Source organism: Helianthus annuus, chromosome 9 (assembly GCF_002127325.2).
Source record: "Helianthus annuus cultivar XRQ/B chromosome 9, HanXRQr2.0-SUNRISE, whole genome shotgun sequence".
Taxonomy (NCBI): Eukaryota; Viridiplantae; Streptophyta; class Magnoliopsida; order Asterales; family Asteraceae; genus Helianthus; species Helianthus annuus.
In genome coordinates this window covers 48,107,492-48,129,329 of record NC_035441.2, presented here as the reverse complement: position 1 = coordinate 48,129,329, position 21,838 = coordinate 48,107,492, and the positions used below count along the sequence as shown (strand labels likewise).

The following is a 21,838-nucleotide window of genomic DNA, read 5'->3' as shown; positions in this document are numbered from 1 at the left end:
GCTTGGATACAAGAGATGCCGGTTAGGGAGAAGAAACACTGGGTAAAGGTTGGAAAGGGATATGTGTAGCCTATGGCAAACGGGGTCACGGGGAAGGCAACCCGTGATTCAGAAGTGTGATCGCTCAGGGCAGTGGGATCGGTAAAAAGGCAGCGTTCTTTAGCAGAATCTGTGATGATCCCTTGACTCTTGAAGGGGCTTTCTTTCCGGTGATCCTTAGCAGGGGAGTTCCGGAGCAACATTTTGAATGGAATAGTTGAAAAGAGAAGAAAAACAAAGCAAGCAAAGAGAGAAGATGAAGGGGAGAATACCTGTTTGATCTTCTGAATGCGGTTATAAAGGGAGTAGCTCTGGAATTTAAATGCAAATGATCATATCCATATCTCCTATTTATAATGATGATTTTGCAGGGGTGTCACTCTGTGGCGTCATAATGCAACGGATAGTTCGATATTAACGGCTATAAATCCGTTGAGTTTGTTGCAGATAAGATCAAGAAAACATAACTCGTTAATTTTACATTTTACTCCTTATATTTTGGGGGTAATTGTTAGGGGAGGATTTTCTAACAATTAGTGATCCTTATTTGCTATCCTAATTAGTGATCCTTACTTCTGTGACAGATAGTGATCCTCAGAAGAGCTTCAGGATCAGGATCATGGATCACCCTAAGGATCCTCATACTAACGATTGGTTGTTTGTGTTTCGTATTGTTTTGCAGGAGTATTGAGCTTGACTTGGTCTTGGCAACGTTATTATGGTATATTCCACGGGTATTTCGCACACATTTGAATAGAAATGGACGTTGTGGAGAACGTGGGAGCATGGCACAAAAGTCGGACAATTAGTTAGCTTAGTTAGCTTTCATTTTTAAAGGGGTGACGAGCTAAAACTAGAACACTTAGCCATTTTCGGTTACACACACACTCTTGTGCAATTGCAGTCTCAAAGCTCTCAACAAACACTTAGCAAATCACACACTATTATACGAATAATCATGGTGATCCTTGTACTTAGCTCGTCACTATCCGAAGTTGTAAACTTTTATTGATTTATTTGAGCTTGGTGATCGGTAGTTTCCATCACCCGAGGTTTTTTATGCCGGAGATCATTCATTGATCAAGGGTTTTTTCCTCGTATAAATCCTTGTGTCATTTGTGCAATTTACATCGAAGTGATCCTTATTATTGTTCTTCATTTCAAGCATCATTCCCCGTAACTAAGAGTTTGGTTGCATTATCCTCATTAGATTTTTAACCAAAACACTTATAACGGCTAGTTTGATGGATGATTCGTTGCAGATAAGGACGACAAAATATAACTCATTATTTACAATATTACTCCTTATATTTTGGGGGCAATTGTTAGGGGTGGATTCACCAATGATCAGTGATCCTCGTGTACTGTTGGGTATAGTGATCCTTGCTTCAGCATCAGCTAGTGATCCTCAGAAGTGTTGCAGGATCAGGATCATGGATCATAGTAAGGATCCTTATTCTAACGATTGTCTATTTTGAATATGATATTGTTTTGCAGGAATAAGAGCTTGGACCTGGTCTTGACGAGATTCCTGGGGCATATTCCTTATTTATTCCGCACGTGCTTGACCAATATGGACGTTATAGAGTTCGTGGGAGACTTGCATGAAAGGCGGATAGTTAGTTAGCTTAGATATTTTCCATTTTTAAAAGGGGATAGCGAGCTAATTTAGAACACTTGGCTAATTTTGGCTAAACACACACTAGCAACTGCTCTCACCAGCTCGTAACCATTCACTTGGCGATTACACACTTTTATACACATTGCACTATAGTGATCCTTGTAATTAGCTCGCTATCTTCCGAAGTTGTAACAGATTTCTTGTTTAATTTGAGTTGGTGATCGGTAGTTTCCATCACCCGAGGTTTTTTATTCCGGAGATCATTCATTGATCAAGGGCTTTTTCCTCGTATAAATCTCTGTGTCATTTGTTCGTTGCATTTCAGAGTGATCCTTTATATCATTCAATAATTCAAGCATCATTCCCCATAGCAAAGAGTTTGGTTGCACTATCATTACTTGATTTTTGACCAAAACATGTAATACAAAAAAAATTTTGAAAAAAAGTTTTTTTTATATATACAAAAACCTGCGATTTTTTATAAAAAATTGAAAAAAAAATTTGGTATGTTTTTTAGGCTTTTTTTAGTTAGTTTTCGAGTTTTCACAATAAAAGTGGTTTTCATTTGAATCATCCCCTAATATATATATAGGATAAGGATCCGTTAGGAACCACCCTTTATTGTGAGAACCGCGAGAACCAGTGTGAACACATGGCATTTTTGTAATTAAAGTGAAATTCCATCTAACAGGGTTTACATCTTCCATCTTCGTTCTGTTCAAATAGTTAGGGTTTACATCCTCATTCAAATCATCATTCATTTCTACCACTCCCCTGACAACCGTCGCTGCCGTCGACACATCACCTCTGCCACCACCGCGACCCCACCGACACCACCGCAGCACCACTGTGATAACTCCTTCGCTGACAAGTCCTCTGATGAAAACTCATCCAGTGACTTTTATACATCTGCTCATAAGTCACCACTGCAATAACTAATTCGGCTCGTCCTTCTACGATTACTCGGTTGATTACATCATTTATCCGGTAATCACAACAAATTACATACTTTTTTATTACATCCATTTTGTTACCAATTTCTATGTTGTTACCAATTCCCACTGTAAGTGTCCTTATACGATTACTCAGTCCGATTATATTGCTATTTGTCATCTACTTACAAATAAACATGATTTCACTTCTAACCCTTGTGTGATACATATGGCATCTTCTGATTCATCACATATATACCCTCCTTGTCAATCTGATGGGTTCACAGTTCAAGCGGCTACAAAAGTCCTGGAAGAAGCTTGCTTTGGGTCGGATTTTAAGGTGTCCGAGTGATTTAACTGGGTCCCTATTAAAGTTAATGGTTTCATATAGAGGTTGCTGCAGAATTGGGTTCTGGTTGGGGAAAATCTACATGCGAGATGAGTTAGTACCATTACTGGTTGCTGCATAAAGTGTGCGGTGGTTTCGGAGTCGGTCACGCATGTTTTTATTGAGTGTCCGGTAGCCAAGGCGTTGTGGATGAAGATCTATGTTTGGTGTAACTGGGACCTTACAGGCCTCTCATCCCGGGAGCAGCTTGTTCAGGAGTATACACGACTAGATTCTTATGTCAATATTACATTGCTTTTGGGTATAATTTACTCCACTTTATGGGTAATTTGGAAGGATAGTAACAACAGGCTCTTTAAGGGGGGGCAAGCGTTCTTTGGAGTCGGGTTCCGAGGATGTTATTAATCTCTCGTTTGGATGGGTAAAGTATCGTTCGAAGTTCTGTGTTGATAGCTGGGAAGGCTGGGTTAATTTGTTTTTTTTTTTGTTATTTTATGTTTTGTATGGTTGTGTATATGCAGAGTATGTTCTGCACTTTTTTGTCCGAGTGGTTGCTGCTAGAAAAGTCCTAGAAGAAGCTTGCTTTGGGTCGGATTTTAAGGTGTCCGAGTGGCTTAACTAGGTCCCTATTAAAGTCAATGGTTTCAAATAGAGATTGCTACAGAATTGGGTTCGGGTTGGGGAAAATCTACGTGCGAGTGGAGTTAGTACCATTACTGGTTGCTGCATAAAGTGTGCGGGGGTTTCGGAGTCGGTCACTAATGTTTTTATTGAGTGCCCGATAGCCAAGGCGGTGTGGATAAAGATCTCTGTTTGGTGTAACTGGGACCTTACAGGCCTCTCATCCCTGGAGCAGGTTGTTCAGGAGTATACGCGACTAGATTCTTTTGTCAAGAGTACATTGCTTTTGGGTATAATTTACTCCACTTTATGGGTAATTTGGAAGGATAGTAACAACATGCTCTTTAAGGGGGGGGGGGCAAGCGTTCTTTGGAGTCGGCTTCCGAGGATGTTATTAACCTCTCATTCGGATGGGTAAAATATCGTTCGAAGTTCTGTGTTGATAGCTGGGAAGGCTGGGTTAATTTGTTTTTTTTTTGTTATTTTATGTTTTGTATGGCTGTGTATGTGCAGAGTATGTTCTGCACTTTTTTGTCCGAGTGGTTGCTGCTAGAAAAGTCCTGCAAGAAGCTTGTTTTGGGTCAAATTTTAAGGTGTCCGAGTGGCTTAACTGGGTCCCTATTAAAGTTAATGGTTTCATATAGAGGTTGCTGCAGAATTGGGTTCTGGTTGGGGAAAATCTACGTGCGAGAGGAGTTAATACCATTACTCCTTGCTGCATAAAGTGTGCGGGGGGTTTCGGAGTCGGTCACGCATGTTTTTATTGAGTGCCCGATAGCCAAGGCGGTGTGGATGAAGATCTCTGTTTGGTGTAACTGGGACCTTACAGGCCTCTCATCCCTGGAGCAGCTTGCTCAGGAGTATACGCGACTAGACTCTTATGTCAATAGTACATTGCTTTTGGGTATAATTTACTCCATTTTATGGGTAATTTGGAGGGATCGTAACAACAGGATCTTTAAGGGTTGGGGGGGTAAGCGTTCTTTGGAGTCGGCTTCCGAGGATGTTATTAACCTCTCGTTCGGATGGGTAAAATATCGTTCGAAGTTCTGTGTTGATAGCTGGGAAGGCTGGGTTAATTTGTTTTTTTTTTGTTATTTTATGTTTTGTATGGCTGTGTATGTGCAGAGTATGTTCTGCACTTTTTTGTCCGAGTGGTTCCTGCTAGAAAAGTCCTGGAAGAAGCTTGCTTTGGGTCAAATTTTAAGGTGTCCGAGTGGCTTAACTGGGTCCCTATTAAAGTTAATGGTTTCATATAGAGGTTGCTGCAGAATTGGATTCTGGTTGGGGAAAATCTACGTACGAGAGGAGTTAGTACCATTACTCGTTGCTGCATAAAGTGTGCGGGGGGTTTCGGAGTCGGTCACGCATGTTTTTATTGAGTGCCCGATAGCCAAGGCGGTGTGGATGAAGATCTCTATTTTGTATAACTGGGACCTTACAGGCTTCTCATCCCTGGAGCAGCTTGTTCAGGAGTATACGCGACTAGACTCTTATGTCAATAGTACATTGCTTTTGGGTATAATTTACTCCACTTTATGGGTAATTTGGAAGGATAGTAACAACAGGCTCTTTAAGGGTGGGGGGCAAGCGTTCTTTGGAGTCGGCTTTTGAGGATGTTATTAACCTCTCGTTCGGATGGGTAAAATATCATTCGAAGTTCTATGTTGATAGCTGGGAAGGCTCGGTTATTTTTTTTTTTTTATTTTATGTTTTGTATGGCTGTGTATGTGCAGAGTATGTTCTGCACTTTTTTGTCTTGTTTAGATTTTTACCCCTTGTTGTTGTTTTACCAGGTAATCGCTGGTATTTCTTTTGTGGTATGAGAAGTTTTTGCTGCTGTTCAAAAAAAAATTCACATTTGCTTGATTACTCTATGTTCCTGTATCATTGTTTATTTAACATTATTCATTTTTTGTTTATCTGATTGATCAATACAATGATCATGCACATGTGCATTATGTTGATAACACCCATACTCGTCACCGATTGTGCACATATGCATTATGTTGATAACTCCCATTCTCGTCATCCGTAAACTGTTAACCATCATTAACATGAACATGCACATGTGCATCACGTTAACAACACCCAATAATCATAACTAATCATACTGTTAACCATTAATACATAACCGTGCACATGCGCATCACATTGCCAACACCCTTTAATCATCTCCCTATAATCATATGTTAACCATCAGCACATTTCCGATGCACATGTGCATCGTAATGCTAACACCCTATAATTATCACTCTAACACCCTATAATTATCACTGATAAACTATTGACCCACTATAATCATCACTGATAAACTGTTGACCCACTATAATCATCACCGATAAACTGTTGACCATGTATACATGGTTGACCGATAAACTGTGGACCATGTATACGTCGTTGACCGTTTAAACATTATACGTACACATTCCATATGTTTTATAAATTATGATATTTATATCCTCTTTTTATTCATTTTGTTTTTTGTTTATATATAGGAACAATCCTATATTGAGCATTGTACACATCGGTACATATTATGTTCAAAAGAATGGTACATATTATGTTCAAAAGAAGGACAACCAAAAAATACTTGAACTACTTATAAATTGATTATTACTTGTTTTTTTTTGTTTACATTCCTTGTTTAGAATTAATTTTTATCTACTTAACGGTGTAGTATTCACTGTTGTATTCATGACCAATTAACATAAATTACCAACATGTCCACTGTTTCAACATCATGCACATGTGCATTACCCAACGCGTGTATTTTCAACATTGAAACCATACCATCTAAACTTATCGATGCACGGTTTTTAATGCCATTATGTTTAAACTACATGTACTCCATTTTCAACCCACCTATTATACATTGCAACGTATACATTATGCACATGTGAATTCCCACCATATAATATGTCAAACAACATTACACATTACTACCTCTACGTTATGCACATGTGCAATGCCAATATAAACCCTCATCATATCACATCAATAGGTAACTGTGCATTTCCAACATATACTATACCATACACCATACAACATTGTAAACTACATATCCTATACCAAACACCATCATACATTACCACTATGCATAATAATATATAAATATGCACATGTGAATTGGCAACATAATCATTTATGTCACAACAATAAACACTTATGTATTTCTAACATATACTATACTAACCACCATATAACATTTGAAAACATTGTAAACTGATTATAATCATCCGAAAACACATCATATATCACCACTATGCATAATAATTCACCTTATGCACATGTGCATTTCCAACATATACTATACCATATTACATCAAATTACTGAATTAACGATCGTATAGTTCTCATCGTCCAATAAACAAATATAAATTATCAATAAAAAAATAACTAACATATAAACCACCATACAAAAAACAACCATAATTTTCAATATAACATGTTCTATGCAACTTTCTTTCATTAATGGTAATGGTGGAAGTTTTCCACCGTCTCGTCGCCCTTGTCATCCATCACATCGTGCTTTTTATTTGTCCTATTCCTTGTATTTCTTTCTCCTGCAATAACTGCACAAGACATCAAACAACATCGTTCAACATGAAAGTAACAATTGGATGCACATGTGCATATACTACCAACTGCATCATCGACTAATAACCAACCTTTTTTGGCTTTTCGTTTAACACTTTTGTATTCACCTTCCTTATCATCTGGCAGTTTTGTTGCCCCTTCGTCATTCTATCTCAACACAAATGTTATTTTCTTCGCTTTTTTTCCATTTTTTTACCTACAGTAATAATTGAAACATAATATAACCAAAATGCAATTTCAATTAGTATGTGCATTAAACACCTTTTTTCATCACCGTAAACGATATGCATTTGTGCATCTATATGTACTTTGTGTATTAATATGCACATGTGCGTCACATGTCATTGTCATTATGCACTTGTGAATCAATATGCACATGTGCATCACATATTCTTATAATGATATTTAAAATCAATCCATATGTAAAGCTCAATGTTATGTTCTCAAATTCAATATGCACATATGCATCACTTCAAACAACAACATCAACAGAATCTAATTACACAAAATCATAAACACGTATATTAAACAAAACTGCTCATGTTCGCTATGCACATGTGCATCACATGAAACGATAACATCATCATATTCTAATTACACAAAATCACAATAACACCATCATATCCTAATTACACAAAATCACGTATCTTACACAAAACTGCCCAAGTTCACTATGCACGTGTGCATTACCTAAAACAACACCACCAGCATATTCTAATTACACAAAATCATCTACACGTATCCTAAACAAATCTGCTCAAATTCACTATGCACTTGAATGATATTATTAACTTTATTTGCTCAACTTCACTATGACACACTCATTGAATCATCTATTCTTATAATCACGTTGCCCTAATTACGAACGGATTAAAAATCCACAATGCTTATAATCACGTTGCCCTAATTATGAATGGATGAAGAATGTACGATCGATGATTAAGTTCATAATATATATTATACGACTATCTGCTGGTAAAATCTCAGATCTGAGATAAAATCTCAATCCAGGTGCTTCAATATCCCGAACTGATGATGGTGAAGTGATGATGTATTCGAGACAATGATGTAATCGATGAACTGTTGAGTATTGTTGAGAGATTCAGGGACGAACTTTTGAGAATTGTTGAGAGATTCAGGTTGAAGGTTGAGAAAATGTTGAGAGATCTGGATCTAATCAGAGGTTAGAGAGAGTGGACATGAAAGTTTGTATTAAGTGTAATTTAATTTGCTTGAAGTCCAATATTTTTAAAGTTGTTTAGTATTTACAAAATTACCCCATGTTCAGATTGGTTCTCGCGGTTCTCGCAATAAGGGTGGTTCTCGCATGAACCCTACCCTATATATATATATATATATATATATATATATATAGAGAGAGAGAGAGAGAGAGAGAGGTAAAGGATCCTGTAAAAAGTCAATCTTTTGTAAGAAGTGTAAGAAATAATATTGGAATGACAAGTGTCCCTCCTCTTAATTAATTCAAAAGGGTAGATTAGTAATTGTACATTTTTGTCATTTAATTGATTTACAATATAACTGAAAAAAAAAACTAGCCATGAGAATTTTTAGGGATTGATCGTTTCATATCCATCTCCGATTCAGATCATCTTCTCCGACCATCTTGTTAACCTTCCGTCATCATCATCACAGTTCACGTCATCTTCTCCGATTTGAACACCTGCATCTCCGACCACCGTCACCAATTTCTTTCGTCTCCACAAATCATTCACCGTCATCGTCTTTCATCTTCGTCATCCTCATTTCTGATCGTGACTTGAATCATAGTCATGGTGTTTTAAAATCTGGGAATGTTTTGTATTGATTGTCCACATGTTAAAACACCATGGATGTAATCACAATACAATGTTTTCTGGATTCTAGATAAAACACCATGACTTGAATCATAGTCAATTTATCCAGTTATTTTAAAACACCACGCCATGAATCTGATTATACAATGTCTCCATATAAAACACCATGACTTGAATCATAGATGTTTAAAACACCACACCATGAACAATGTCTACAGATAAAACACCATGACTTGAATCATAGTCATGGTGTTTTAAAATCTGGGAATGTTTTTTTATTGATAAAACACCACGCCATGAACAATGTCTCCTAATAAAACACCATGACTTGAATCATAGATGTTTTAAAACACCACGCCATGAACAATGTCTCCAGATAAAACACCATGACTTGAATCATAGTCATGGTGTTTTAAAATCTGGGAATGTTTTTGTATTGATAAAACACCACGCCATGAACAATGTCTCCTAATAAAACACCATGACTTGAATCATAGATGTTTTAAAACACCACGCCATGAACAATGTCTCCAAATAAAACACCATGACTTGAATCATAGTCATGGTGTTTTAAAATCTGGGAATGTTTTCTATTGATAAAACACTACGCCATGAACAATGTCTCCAGATAAAACACCATGACTTGAATCATAAGCGTTTAAAACACCACGACATGAACAATGTCTCCAGATAAAACACCATGACCTGAATCATAGTCAATTTATCCAGTTGTTTTAAAACACCACGCCATGAATCTGATTATAGATCTATTTATGATAAAGTATGAAGAAATTCGTTGATTTTTTGGAGACTGATGACGGTTACCATATAATTCGCTGATCTTTAGGAAGTTGATGGGGGTTTTGAAACGGTTACCATATTTGAAACGTTGGAAAAGTCACTATTGCCCTTCAATTTTTATATAAGGTCCTTCTAATTAAAACACAATTTACATTTTATACCCTATTGATCTCAACCATTAGATCAAATATCCAATGGTTTAAAACACTTCTTACCCTTCTTACATTTTAGACACTTTTTACCATATCCCTACCCTATATATAGATACCTTTTAAAAATTGGATTATAATAATTCAAACTATGACTCACAATTATTATTTTTTTCGAACTGCAAGCTTTTATAACGGCTAACTAGAAGCCTAGAAGCTAGTAAAAGACAAACATTACACAAAAAGAAGCGGGTTTTGTAATCACTCTGGCCAACTAACATTACTTTTTCTGTTTATATTCACTATCCACATAAAAGAATAACTACGAATAAAATCAAAGATTCTTCCTTTTCACTTATCCTTGCTCTCAAACACTATATCATTCCGAAACTTCCATATCACCCACCATGAAGTAAGAATAATGCCATGTACCCCTCTGCTTAGACAGACCTAAAGAATCCATCCACGCAATAATCTCCATCGGCTTGCAAGAAGGAGCAACCGAGATATTAAGCCAGCTAAACACCAAATTCCACACTAAAGTAGCAACGTCGCAACCACCAAATAAATGATCCAGTGTCTCCTCCATCAAATTATAAACCGGCAAAGCACAATTGGAATGTAAATACCACGACCGACCAAATTTACTTTGTTAGGTAGCCGATTAAGCAAAACCCTCCAACCCATAATAATTACCGTAATAGAGAAATTATTTTTCCACCTGGTCTCCATATTCCCATTTGGTAAAGACATATTATTATTAAGCCTACGTATGCTTTTAATCGGGATTGAATTTTTCCCATCAAAATCCCAAACCCACTTGTCTTCTCCTTCCTTTAAGTGCACATCAAGTAAAAGTTACATCAGAGTATACAATTGTTTCGTCTCTTGACCTCCCCTAACTGGCAGACGCCAAGACCAATTTCACCCCTCATCCTGACGCCTAGAACTAATCGAGTAGTCCTATTGAGTTTGAGCCGATCTAGGAAATCTAACACACAACGGTTCGTTAACCAACCACACTCTTTCCTAAAAGACATTACTTCCCCCATTTCCCACGTTTTTCCTTACTGATGACCATGGAACTATCCCTTTAACATTCAACTCACTACTGAACTTTATAAATACGACTGCACGCATCTAAAGAAGAATCAATTCTCGTCCCATCAATCACCCACGCTTTATCACCATGAATAACTTTTATAATATGAACCCATAAATCGTTGCCTCTATTAACGAAGGGCTATCTTCATTTTTGTAACAAATCCTTGTTAAAACTTGTTAAATTTCCTACATCCAAACCCCTTTTTTGTTTATCAGTAAGAATTAAATCCCACTTAATCCAAGCAAGTTTCCTTACCCCTTCTGATCCCGAATTAATTCCAAAATATCAGAAACACCACTCGATAAAAGGAACAAAGAGGAATAATAATTCCTCAACGATCCTAAATCAGACTTCAAAAGGGTGTACCTCCCTCATATTTATAACATATTAATCTGCCAATTGGATAGTCTTTTGTAGAATTTCTCGACAATAGGACCCCAACTTTTGATCCTTCACATATTAGCCCCAACTGGAAGACCCAAATAAATAAAGGATATCCTTCCCGGATTACATCTAGTAATAGAAGCGAAATATGAGACTTCATTTAAAATTCACCCCTACCCCATATAAATTGGATTTGTGAAGTTTCAACTTGAGGCCTGATGCAAGGAAAAACGAATTTAGCATACCAGTGTACACGGATGTTGTTTTGTGACCATTCGCCCATGAATATAACATCATCCGCATAAAAAAAAAAAGATGAGACAAAGTGACTTTCTTCTTTCCCACTATAGTTGGAGTGAACAAGCCTAATCCAATAATACCTTCAAACAAAACATGAAGACCTTCCGTCGCTAAACTGAAAAAGAAAGGGAATAAAGGATCTCTTTCTCTTAAACCCCTTTCCAACTCGAAATCCTTCGTAGGGCTACCATTAACCAACACATACGATATAGCTGATTTTAAACAAGCCAAAATCCACTTTATCTAACTTTCATTAAAGCCCACCGCCTCGATAATATGTAATAAATAATCCCAACTTAAAGAATCATACGCCTTTTCAAAATCAATTTTATGTTTCTTTTTATATCACTCCACAACTTCATTCATAATCAATGCCCCATCAAAAATTTGTTTGCCTTTAACAAAAGCATATTGGACCGGACTCACCACCTCACCACCTGATCCATCTTGTTTCACGTAGCTCAAAGTAAAATTGTTTCATGATTTTTTTTTATAATATGTTCTCTTCTCCTCCGTTATACAGAGTATGAAGTTTCTTTTAGAGTTAAATGCCATTTTAGTTTCTGTGGTTTGGGCTATTTTGTCAGTTTAGTCCAAATGTTTCATTTTTAACATGTGGGTCCAAAAAGGTTTCACAGTTGCCATTTTAGTCCATTGGGTTAACTTCATCCATTTTTTCTGTTAACAAGAAGTCCAATTCGGTCATTTTATATGGCTGAATTGCCCTTTTAGTTAACAGGATTACATACAAAATGACCGAATTGGCCTTCTCGTTAACAGGAAAAATGGATGAAGTTAACCAAGTGGATTAAAATGGCAACTGTGAAACCTTTTTGGACCCACAGGTTAAAAATGAAACCTTTGGGCTAAACTGGCAAAATGGCCCAAACCACAGAGACTAGAATGGCATTTAACTCTTTCTTTTATTTCTACCTCAACAAATATTTTCTTGCACCAAGTTTGGTTCGACATGCCCTAGTCTACCGGATCCGGTTTGAGCGATCCGTAGTTTGTCAATCCAAATGCAAAGTAAAAGAAAAAAATCGGTTCCGCTCGTTAGCCGTCTAACCCATATGAATTGTACCTCAAAAGTCAAAACGGTATGGTTCCCAGTCTAACCAACCAATTTAGATTTAATAACATTGTTCTAAATGTGTATTTGGTTTATGAATTAGAAATGAAAAGAAAATGATATATAAAAGAATAAACCACATCAAAAGAAATGATGTTTCAAACATGTAACATTGACAAAATCTCCACTTTCTTTCTTTTTTTTTTTTTTTTTTTTTAAAGGAACAAGATCTATTACGTTTGGTCTATTTTATATTGTATCAATGGATGAGATACAATAGGAAGTTTATTTGGCTAGGAAGGATAGGAAGTGATCTTGACCATCCATTAAGTTAATCAAGGGTTAAGATTAAATCAGGAAAATTGAAAAGAAGAAAAGAGACGCATGAGTTTGTTCAAGGGCATTCTAATCAATCCAAGCCAATAGTTTCTCTCTCCTCCAATTCCCCCCCCCCCCATTTTTTAAACGTTAATAACTCTTTCATACGACATTATTTTTTTATAAAAATTGCACCAAAAAAACGAGCGTTTTTTTATCTTTAAAACGAGTATACTATTGCTATATTTTAAAAAAAAAAAATTAACCCAGTTGCGTAAAACGCAATAGAAAAACCACGTAAAACGCAATGAAAAAAAACCTAAAAAATGACATTTTTCTAAAACGCAATGCACCAAAAACACAAAGAAATGACTTATTTGTAAAACGCAATGGCCAGAAAACACATAGAAATGTCTTATTTGTAAAACGCAATGGCCAGAAAACACATAAAAAAGTGTTTTACCTAAAACGCAATGCACCAAAAACACAAAAGAAATGACTTATTTGTAAAACGCAATGGCCAGAATACACTTAAAATGTCTGTTTTCTAAAACGCAATGGACTGAAAACACATAAAAAGTGTTTTACCTAAAACGCAATGCACCAAAAACACAAAGAAATGTCTTATATGTAAAACGCAATGGCCAGAAAACACTTAAAATGACTCATTCTAAAACGCAATGGACTGAAAACACCTAAAAAATATGTTTTACCTAAAACGCAATGACTAAAAACACTTAAAAATGTGTTTTTTTCTAAAACGCAATAGCCAGAAACCACATAAAACTCTCTTATTTCTAAAACGCAATGGACACATAAAACTGTCTGTCACTGTGAACTGTCTGAATTGTCTAGGAATTACTGTCTTCGAAATGAGCCAGGGGCTCTGCCCCTTGGACCCCGCCAGGGGCTGCCGCCCCTGGGACCCCGCTACCGGGGGCTGCCGCCCCCGGACCCCCGCAAAGATCGTAAAACGCAATGACTAAATCAAAAACCCAGATCATGAAAATGAAATTAAAGAATTTCTTACATGGATTGAAGCTGATTTCTTCATCAATTGACGGAATTTGAATGATAGAAACACTTATCAACGCTCGAATCGAACGAATCGAGTGATTATCTCCAAAATCACCGGAAAAACGAGATTTTTTTTATGAAATTAAACTAGGTTTTCTTCAAAAAAAGCTGAAGAACACGTTGATCGGGTTCTGAATCATTGATTGGTGATGAAAATCGCACTATAATGTAGTGATTATTGAGATAGAAAGTGAAGAAATAGTTGAAGATGGTGGGTTTTGAAAATGGTGGGTTTTTGAATTTACTGGGTTTTGAAAAAGGAAGAAGAAGGAGTTGGATTGACTAATATACCCTTTCTCTTTATTTTAAAATTTGCCACATGTCATAATCCTATGGCTTCCTATCCTTTCTAGCGAAAATTAACTTCCTATTTGATCTTTACCCTTGTACCAATTAGAAACTTCCCTTTGACTTAGCATTATTACGTTTGGTCTATTTTATATTGTACCACGTATAAGCTATGAACAACTACATCCATCTGTTTTAATGGTCAAAATCATGTAATTAACCATTCAACTCAATTTTTGAAAAAGTAAACTTGTTGACATTATATTTCTGTTCCTTAAGAGTGGCATTCAAAGGGTTAGTTGGCATGCTCTAGGTATATTGTTGACATTTAAAAAAAAAATAAAAGTCAGCACTAGTTTTAAATTCTTCTGATGGCTGATAACTTGATAACTTGTTCAACATAAATATATGAAATTGTTTGTATAGCTCGTTGACATGTAATTAAAAGAGTATTCGAAGATCTTCTTTAGATTTTGTTGACTTATAACTTTTATTTATTTGCATTATGTGAGTCGATTTTGGCATGTATTAATTAAAACACTATAAAAACACTATTTTACTTTTGAAATGTATTAGTTAAAACTTTTATATTCTGAGATGTGTTTGATTTGTACGTTTATGAATAAAAGATCAATAAAAGCGGGATGCAAGGTAATTTTTAAACGAATGCGTTTAGAAAACTAATAAAACATGAGCGGGATACAATGTAATTTTTAAACGAATACGTTTAGAAAACTAATAAAACATGAGCATTTTCAATTAACTATGAGAGCCAGTTCTTACCATTACTCATTTTTCTTTGTACCCCTGCATTTTAAAGTTATTCCCGCATTCAAACTTATATATAAATTTAATAGAAAATTACTATTTTGGTCTATGTGGTTTAGTCAGTTTAACTCTTTCACTCCAAAAAAGAATATTTTAACATATCAAACCCTGAGGTTGCATTTTATTACGGTTTTGGCCCCTAACACTAACTTTGTTACTTTTTGCATTTAAGTGTAAGGATAAATAGGTAATTATATACCTTAGAGGCTGTTTTTGATAATTATAAAGTTCTTTTAATATTTAAGAGATTATTAATACAATTACTGAAGTTTTTTTATTATTTCGTTATTTTCACGATTATTATTTAACAAAATACATTTTAAATATACAAATAAATATGTATTTTAATTAACCATTTGTTTTTATAAATATCTTTTTAAAAACTTTTTCCTTTTAAACCGTTTGGTTTTCTTAAAACCGTTCTTTATAAAGTCGTTTGTCTTTTAAAGTTTTTTTTAAACACTTCATTTCGTACCATTTTTTTAAAGCATTTGTTTTTTAAACATTTTGAAATAGCTCACTTTTTTAAGTCGTTCGTTTTTTTTTATTTTACAAAACGACGTGTATAAAAAGCAAAAGAAATGAAATATTTGAAAAAAGATGAAACATTCTAATAAAAAGTTTGCAAAAGATCGTTCATTTTCAAACTTTTTTTTAGTGGTTTATTTTTTTTCAAATCTTCCATTTCTTTGGACCGTTTGTTTATTCAAAATTCGTTATTTTTTTAACCTTTGGTTTATTAAATTCGTGTGATTTTTAAAACCTGACACTTGTTAACTTATTTTTTTTAAGGTTTTACTTTTTTATAAACGAATTTTTTTAATCTTTGTTTTTAAACCACTTGTTTGTTTAAAATCGATTTTTTTTTAAATTCCTTCAATTTTTGAAATCATTCATTTTCTGAAGTTCATTTTTCTTAACGGATATAAGTAAACTGAATACAAAGTTTCAAAAATGAACGGTTTCAAAAACGGTTTAAAAAGAAACGCATTTAAAAATCCACAACTTAAAAAAAACAAATTGTTTAAAAAGTTAGAAAAAAAAATGATTTTAAAAAGAACGATGTTAAATGAATTGTTTAAAAAAACTTTAAAAGACAAACAACTTTAAAAAGAACGATTTTAATAAACAAACGCTCTAAAAAGGAATAATTTTAAAAACAATATACGGTTTAAAAAAGGTTAAAAACAAATGATTTTAAAAACGACGTTTATAAAAAATAAATGCTTAATGAAAATACATATTTATTCGTATATATAAAACGTATTTTATTAAATAATAATCGTGAAAATAACGAAATAATAAAAAAAACTTAACTAATTGCATTAATAAACATTTTAATAGATAAAACAAAACAAAATTAAAAAAAAATAATAATATACTACAATATACACCCCACTCTCTCTCTCTCATCGGTTCCCCATCACTACCATCAACCACTATTCACCATTAGCCACCACCTGTCACCACGAATTGCCACCATCAGCCACCACAACTAAAAAAAATAATATACTTGATAACGTGTTCAAATAAATAAAAGTCAATAATAGTTTTTAAATTCTGATGGATGATAACTTGATAACGTGTTCAATATAAACATATGAAATTGTTTGTATAGTCGTTGACATCGTATTTAAAAGAGTATACGAAGATCTTCTTTAGATTTTGTTGACTTGTAACTTTTATTTGTTTGTATTATATGTGAGTCTATTTTGGGTTGTATTAATTAAAACACTATTTTACTTTTGAAATGTATTAGTTAAAACTCTTGTCTTGTGTGTAAGATGTGTTTGATTTGTATGTTTAAACAAAAGATCAAGATGCAATGTGATTTTTTTAACCGAATGTGTTAAGAAAACTAATATATGATGAGTTTTTTTAAGTGCTTATGAGAGAGGGTTTTACCGCTACTCTTTTACCCTTTTTTCTTTGTACCCCTCATTTTTAAAGTTACACTTAATACACCTTTACAAAAAAAAAAAAAAAAAAAAAAAAATACAACTACTACTATTATTATTAGAGTAAATTGCACATGTAGTCCTTATGGCTTCCAAACCAAGTAACATATTTGAGGTCTAACATTTCAAAATTGCAAGTTTGTGGCTTGCAATTTTGATTTTGTAACATATTTGAGTCTAAGGTGAATTTTTGTTAATTGTTTGTTAAGTTTGAGTCTTAAACTCCAAACTTAATACAAAAGTGAAACCACAAGCCTTGCAACTTTTAAACGTTAGATCTAAAAGATGTTACCTGGGTTAAATTATAGGAACAATGTAATTAATTTTTTTTATTATACTTTAATGACTATAGATGGTGTTGGAGCTTCTTGTGCATCTATGGAGAGATGGCACTAACGGGAAAACTTGAGGCGCTAAGTTTAGTTTTATTGGAAAAAAGTTTTATATCCATGTTTGCTTGATAAATGTTGGACTCGTTAAGACAGATAAATTAATGACTTTGGTTAAAGAATCAAAATTTTTGGGAAGTGAGCATAAGTAGCTTTGTTAACTCTAATATGAAAGGTAAGTGGTTATTGCTTACTCTTTAGACTAGTGGGTATGGGGCTCGTCCCCCGGCCCGTCCTCCCGCCGCCGCCCCAACAGATCCACCCCCCAGCCCCGTCGCCGCCCTAGCCCCGTCAAAATCGTTTGCCCACAGCCGATATTCACGGGCCTCTTTCCTCTCTCCTCACACACACAGCTATACATACATACATATATATAAAGGGGTTCATCCCCCGGCCCCTAGGTTCATCCCCTTCAAGCCCTTCCTACGTGGCGGTGACGTGGCGGCCCATCCCCTTGAGGATGAGGCTCTCCATACCCACTAGTCTTAAAGATGATATGATGTTGTCATGTTATTTCATTTTGTTTTGATTCCGATAAAGGCTAATGTATTTCGTCTACACAACTACTTGATGGTTCAAAATTGAATTCGAGAAAGAGTTGTGTTGATAGTGTTACATGTATACCCCAATTGGTTGAAAATATAAAACTTGACATAGATAAATATCAAGAGGTTGAGTGGGAGAACCTAATGAATGTCACTCATTACATTTTGTTGTCAAAATGCAATTCACAATCTGCATCACTCTATTTTTATATACATTTAGGCTATATTATTAGTATAATAAACAATCATAATTTTAATAAAAATCGAGTTAGAAGGACAATTTTTGATGAGCCAAAAACATAATAATTTTCATGAAAATATTTTTTATCATATATTTTTAACTGTCAATGTGAGATAAACCACTTAATAGAGGCATATGACTTTTAAAAAAAGGTCTCGGGTTCAAACCTGATCAAGTGAAAATAATTAAAGGAGTAACATTTGCCGTTTAAAAATATATTTTTAACTCTTGTTTTCTTAATAATATGTTAAATATTAAGGAGAAAGACGCCACATAAACTCATTACATTTTTTTGTTTAGAGGGATGAACATTTTACTAGGTAAAATTTATAGTTCTGTATGTGCATAGCTTGACTTGATCATATACAAATTATTCAATTTTTTTACCATAAAAGTTTAATACAATTCGTTAAGTTACATTAAAAACATCACTAAAGTTGGTCAATTAAGAATACATTAAGTAATGATATTTTATTCTATTTGACCAGATAACTTGCTCAAAAACAATAGGTGATATGGTATTTATTCTATGGTAAAAAGGGATGGGAATTTAGATTCTTACCAATACAAGATTACGTGATTTATAGGTGTAATAGTTGTGAATTCAAATTCTTATAAATACAAGTGGTTTATAAATGTAAAATAATATTATTTTAGAAAAAAAAGGAGTAAATTGCACTTTTCATCCTTTATGTCTTAACTAAATTGCAGAAGTTGTCCTTTAACTACGGAAACTACACTTGACGTCCTTTATGTTTTAACATTTCTACGGACGGTGTCCTTTTGCCCTAACACAATTAAAATTTTAAGTTAAGCTCAGAGCACGTGTCGGCAATTTCGTCATTTTCTTCACCCAATTAAAAAGCGCAAAATTTAATTTCCCGAACAACCACGGCCCAACCCCCTCTTTGTTCGAACATAAAGATTATCCACTATAATTTCCACAGTTAAAAAACAATGCCTGTAATTTTGTTCAAACATAAAAGACAGAACACGCAATTTACTAAAAAAGAACTATAAAACATACATCAAATAATTAATATACACCAACTAATGTATAAGAAACATATTTGCCATTCATGATTTCCTAATCCTAACATCTAATCTTAACCGAGTAAATCAAATTAATCCACGCTCATCCCCATCACATGCACATAAACATAAATAAATAATCAATAATAAAAAAAAGCAATTAAAATGTCGATACATCTCAAAACCATTTTATGAACTGGCCAGTGGCCACTATTTTGTTTTTATATTTGACATAACAAATATTCTATTTCCTTTTGACTTCTGAAAACGCATGCTTTACAGCTACGTACACACTTGATGAATAAATATTTAACTTATTATAATTTCTTATTTTTCATTTTTTTTTTTTTTTTTTGTTATTCCACAACTATTTGGTTCTTGTTTGACTTTTCACCAAAAAATAGTCAAAATCAATCTCCACCGTCCGATCAACATCTCATTTCATTGACTCCACTTTCCCATTTACACCTATATAAACCCCCTCTCCACCTTCAATTCCCACAATCTTTTTCTCTCTATCCCATCTCAGCTTTGGATACAACAATTTTCTTCACCATCAATGGCAGTTGATTACGTAGGAGTACAACCAGTAGATCATCTAAACCACATGTTTCACCTTTCATCAACATCTTACAACAAAACAATATCTACGTTAAAGCGTACCGGTCACGCACGGTTCCGCCGTGCACCGTCTACACAACAACCGGATTCTAACGAACCTTCAACTTCATCACAATCGGAAAAGAAACAAGTAGATTCAAACATATCTGTTACCGAAACGACGTCGTCGTCGTCTTCACGGTCAACGAGTTCTTCTTCGGATATGATGACGTCATCTGGATTATTAGAGATAACTGTTTCGAACGGAAAACATGTTTCTTCCTTAGGTATTGTAGCTCCGGCGCCGGTGTTTTCATCGCGGAAGCCGCCGTTGCCGGCGACTCACCGGAAAAGATGTATTGCTGACCGTCCGGTTGCTGACGTACACAGATCTGGAAGCGGTTGTCATCATTGCTGTAAAAGAAGGTGTGTACACGCTCACGGCGTACTTTAGTGAATAACCTTTTGTTTTGTTTATCTTACGCCTGGTGTATGTAAATTAAACGTGGGCAAAGGCGTACGTTAGCATATAACCATTTGATTTTTCTATCTTACGCTCCGTGTTCATAAATTAATATTTTCCTTCTCATTTGTTTTATCAGGAAAATCGGATCAAAACGGGATATAAGAAGAGTACCGATTATCGGATCTAAGGTTACAAGCATACCGGCAGATGATTACTCGTGGAAGAAATATGGCGAGAAAAAGATTGACGGATCATCCTATCCAAGGTAATTGAGTACAATTTCTTCTATTAAAATAAATCAAAATAAAGGCTCTGATACAAAATGTACTATTAAGTTACCTTACAATAATTATTAGATACCCTTATCAAATGTAGAATCCATTAAATTTCAATTTTGATTTTGATTCTGATTTGGGTTTGGGTTTGATATGTGCAGAGTGTATTACAAGTGTAGTAGTGGAAAAGGATGTCGGGCGAGGAAGCGTGTGGAGTTAGCGGCAGATGATGCTAAGATGCTTTTGGTAACTTACGACGGAGAACACAATCACCGGCGAGCTCCGACGCCGGTACCCACAGGTTTGACCGGCCTGGTTGGTTGTTGAGTCAAAGTGAGGGAACACATGGTGGTCCACAATGACTTTGCACAATTTTCTATGGTCAATAAACAAACAAACAGTGTAGTAGGAATTAGGAAAGGAAAATGACGTTTCTTGTTTTGACTTTAGTTTGAGGGTGGAATTTGTACATTCGAGAAAGTTTAAGGGTGTAAGTGTTAATATAGAATACGATTTTGTCGGGAGTAATTATATTTCATATAGACTCTTTTTTTGAATGGCAATTATAAATACAAAATATACTTAGGGATGCTTTTTTTTAAAGCATTTCAGAACCTCTTATGTCTGCTTGTTCAGATCATGCACAGATATTTGAGTCTGCAGCCTGTTGTTTTTTCGAAGTGATTTCATTAAAAAACCTCTTTCTCAAACAGACCTGGCCTCACATCTTCATACCTTTTTCAAACCTCTTCCTACTCTTTCAAAACACATCTCAAAAAACCCTAGCTTGCTTCTTCTCCACAACTGACCCCCACATCCTTCTTCTCCGCCATCGTCGCTTCTCTGCCACCGTCGACCCCACATCCTTCTTCTCTGCCACCATCGACCCCCACAGGCTTCTTCTCCACTCAATCGGCTCTCGACAGTTCTCAAAACTCACATCTCTCCACAATTTTGCTCTCGTAAGTCAATTCTTCTTCTCCACTCAGTCGCATTTGATGATGTTCTGAAGTCTTTAATTTTGTGGATTTTGG

At 34.9% G+C, this 21,838-nt stretch overlaps 1 protein-coding gene across 1 annotated transcript; it reads left to right on the top strand.

The window, feature by feature from the left end:
- Nucleotides 1–19,971: 19,971 nt before the first annotated feature.
- On the top strand, nt 19,972–21,346 carry LOC110877484 (probable WRKY transcription factor 17). The gene is made up of 3 exons (XM_022125635.2): nt 19,972–20,489; nt 20,666–20,794; nt 20,966–21,346. The coding sequence occupies exons 1-3, from the start codon at nt 20,023–20,025 to the stop codon at nt 21,129–21,131; spliced, it is 762 nt and encodes a 253-aa protein (XP_021981327.1). The 5' UTR covers nt 19,972–20,022; the 3' UTR covers nt 21,132–21,346.
- Nucleotides 21,347–21,838: the final 492 nt, after the last annotated feature.

Bases quoted from the DNA above. Each gene is read 5' to 3' on its own strand.
- LOC110877484 (XM_022125635.2), top strand. From the start codon at position 20,023: ATGGCAGTTGATTACGTAGGAGTACAACCAGTAGATCATCTAAACCAC. The intron at 20,490-20,665 runs GTGTGTACACGC...TTGTTTTATCAG, and splicing joins CATCATTGCTGTAAAAGAAG to GAAAATCGGATCAAAACGGG. The intron at 20,795-20,965 runs GTAATTGAGTAC...TGATATGTGCAG, and splicing joins GACGGATCATCCTATCCAAG to AGTGTATTACAAGTGTAGTA.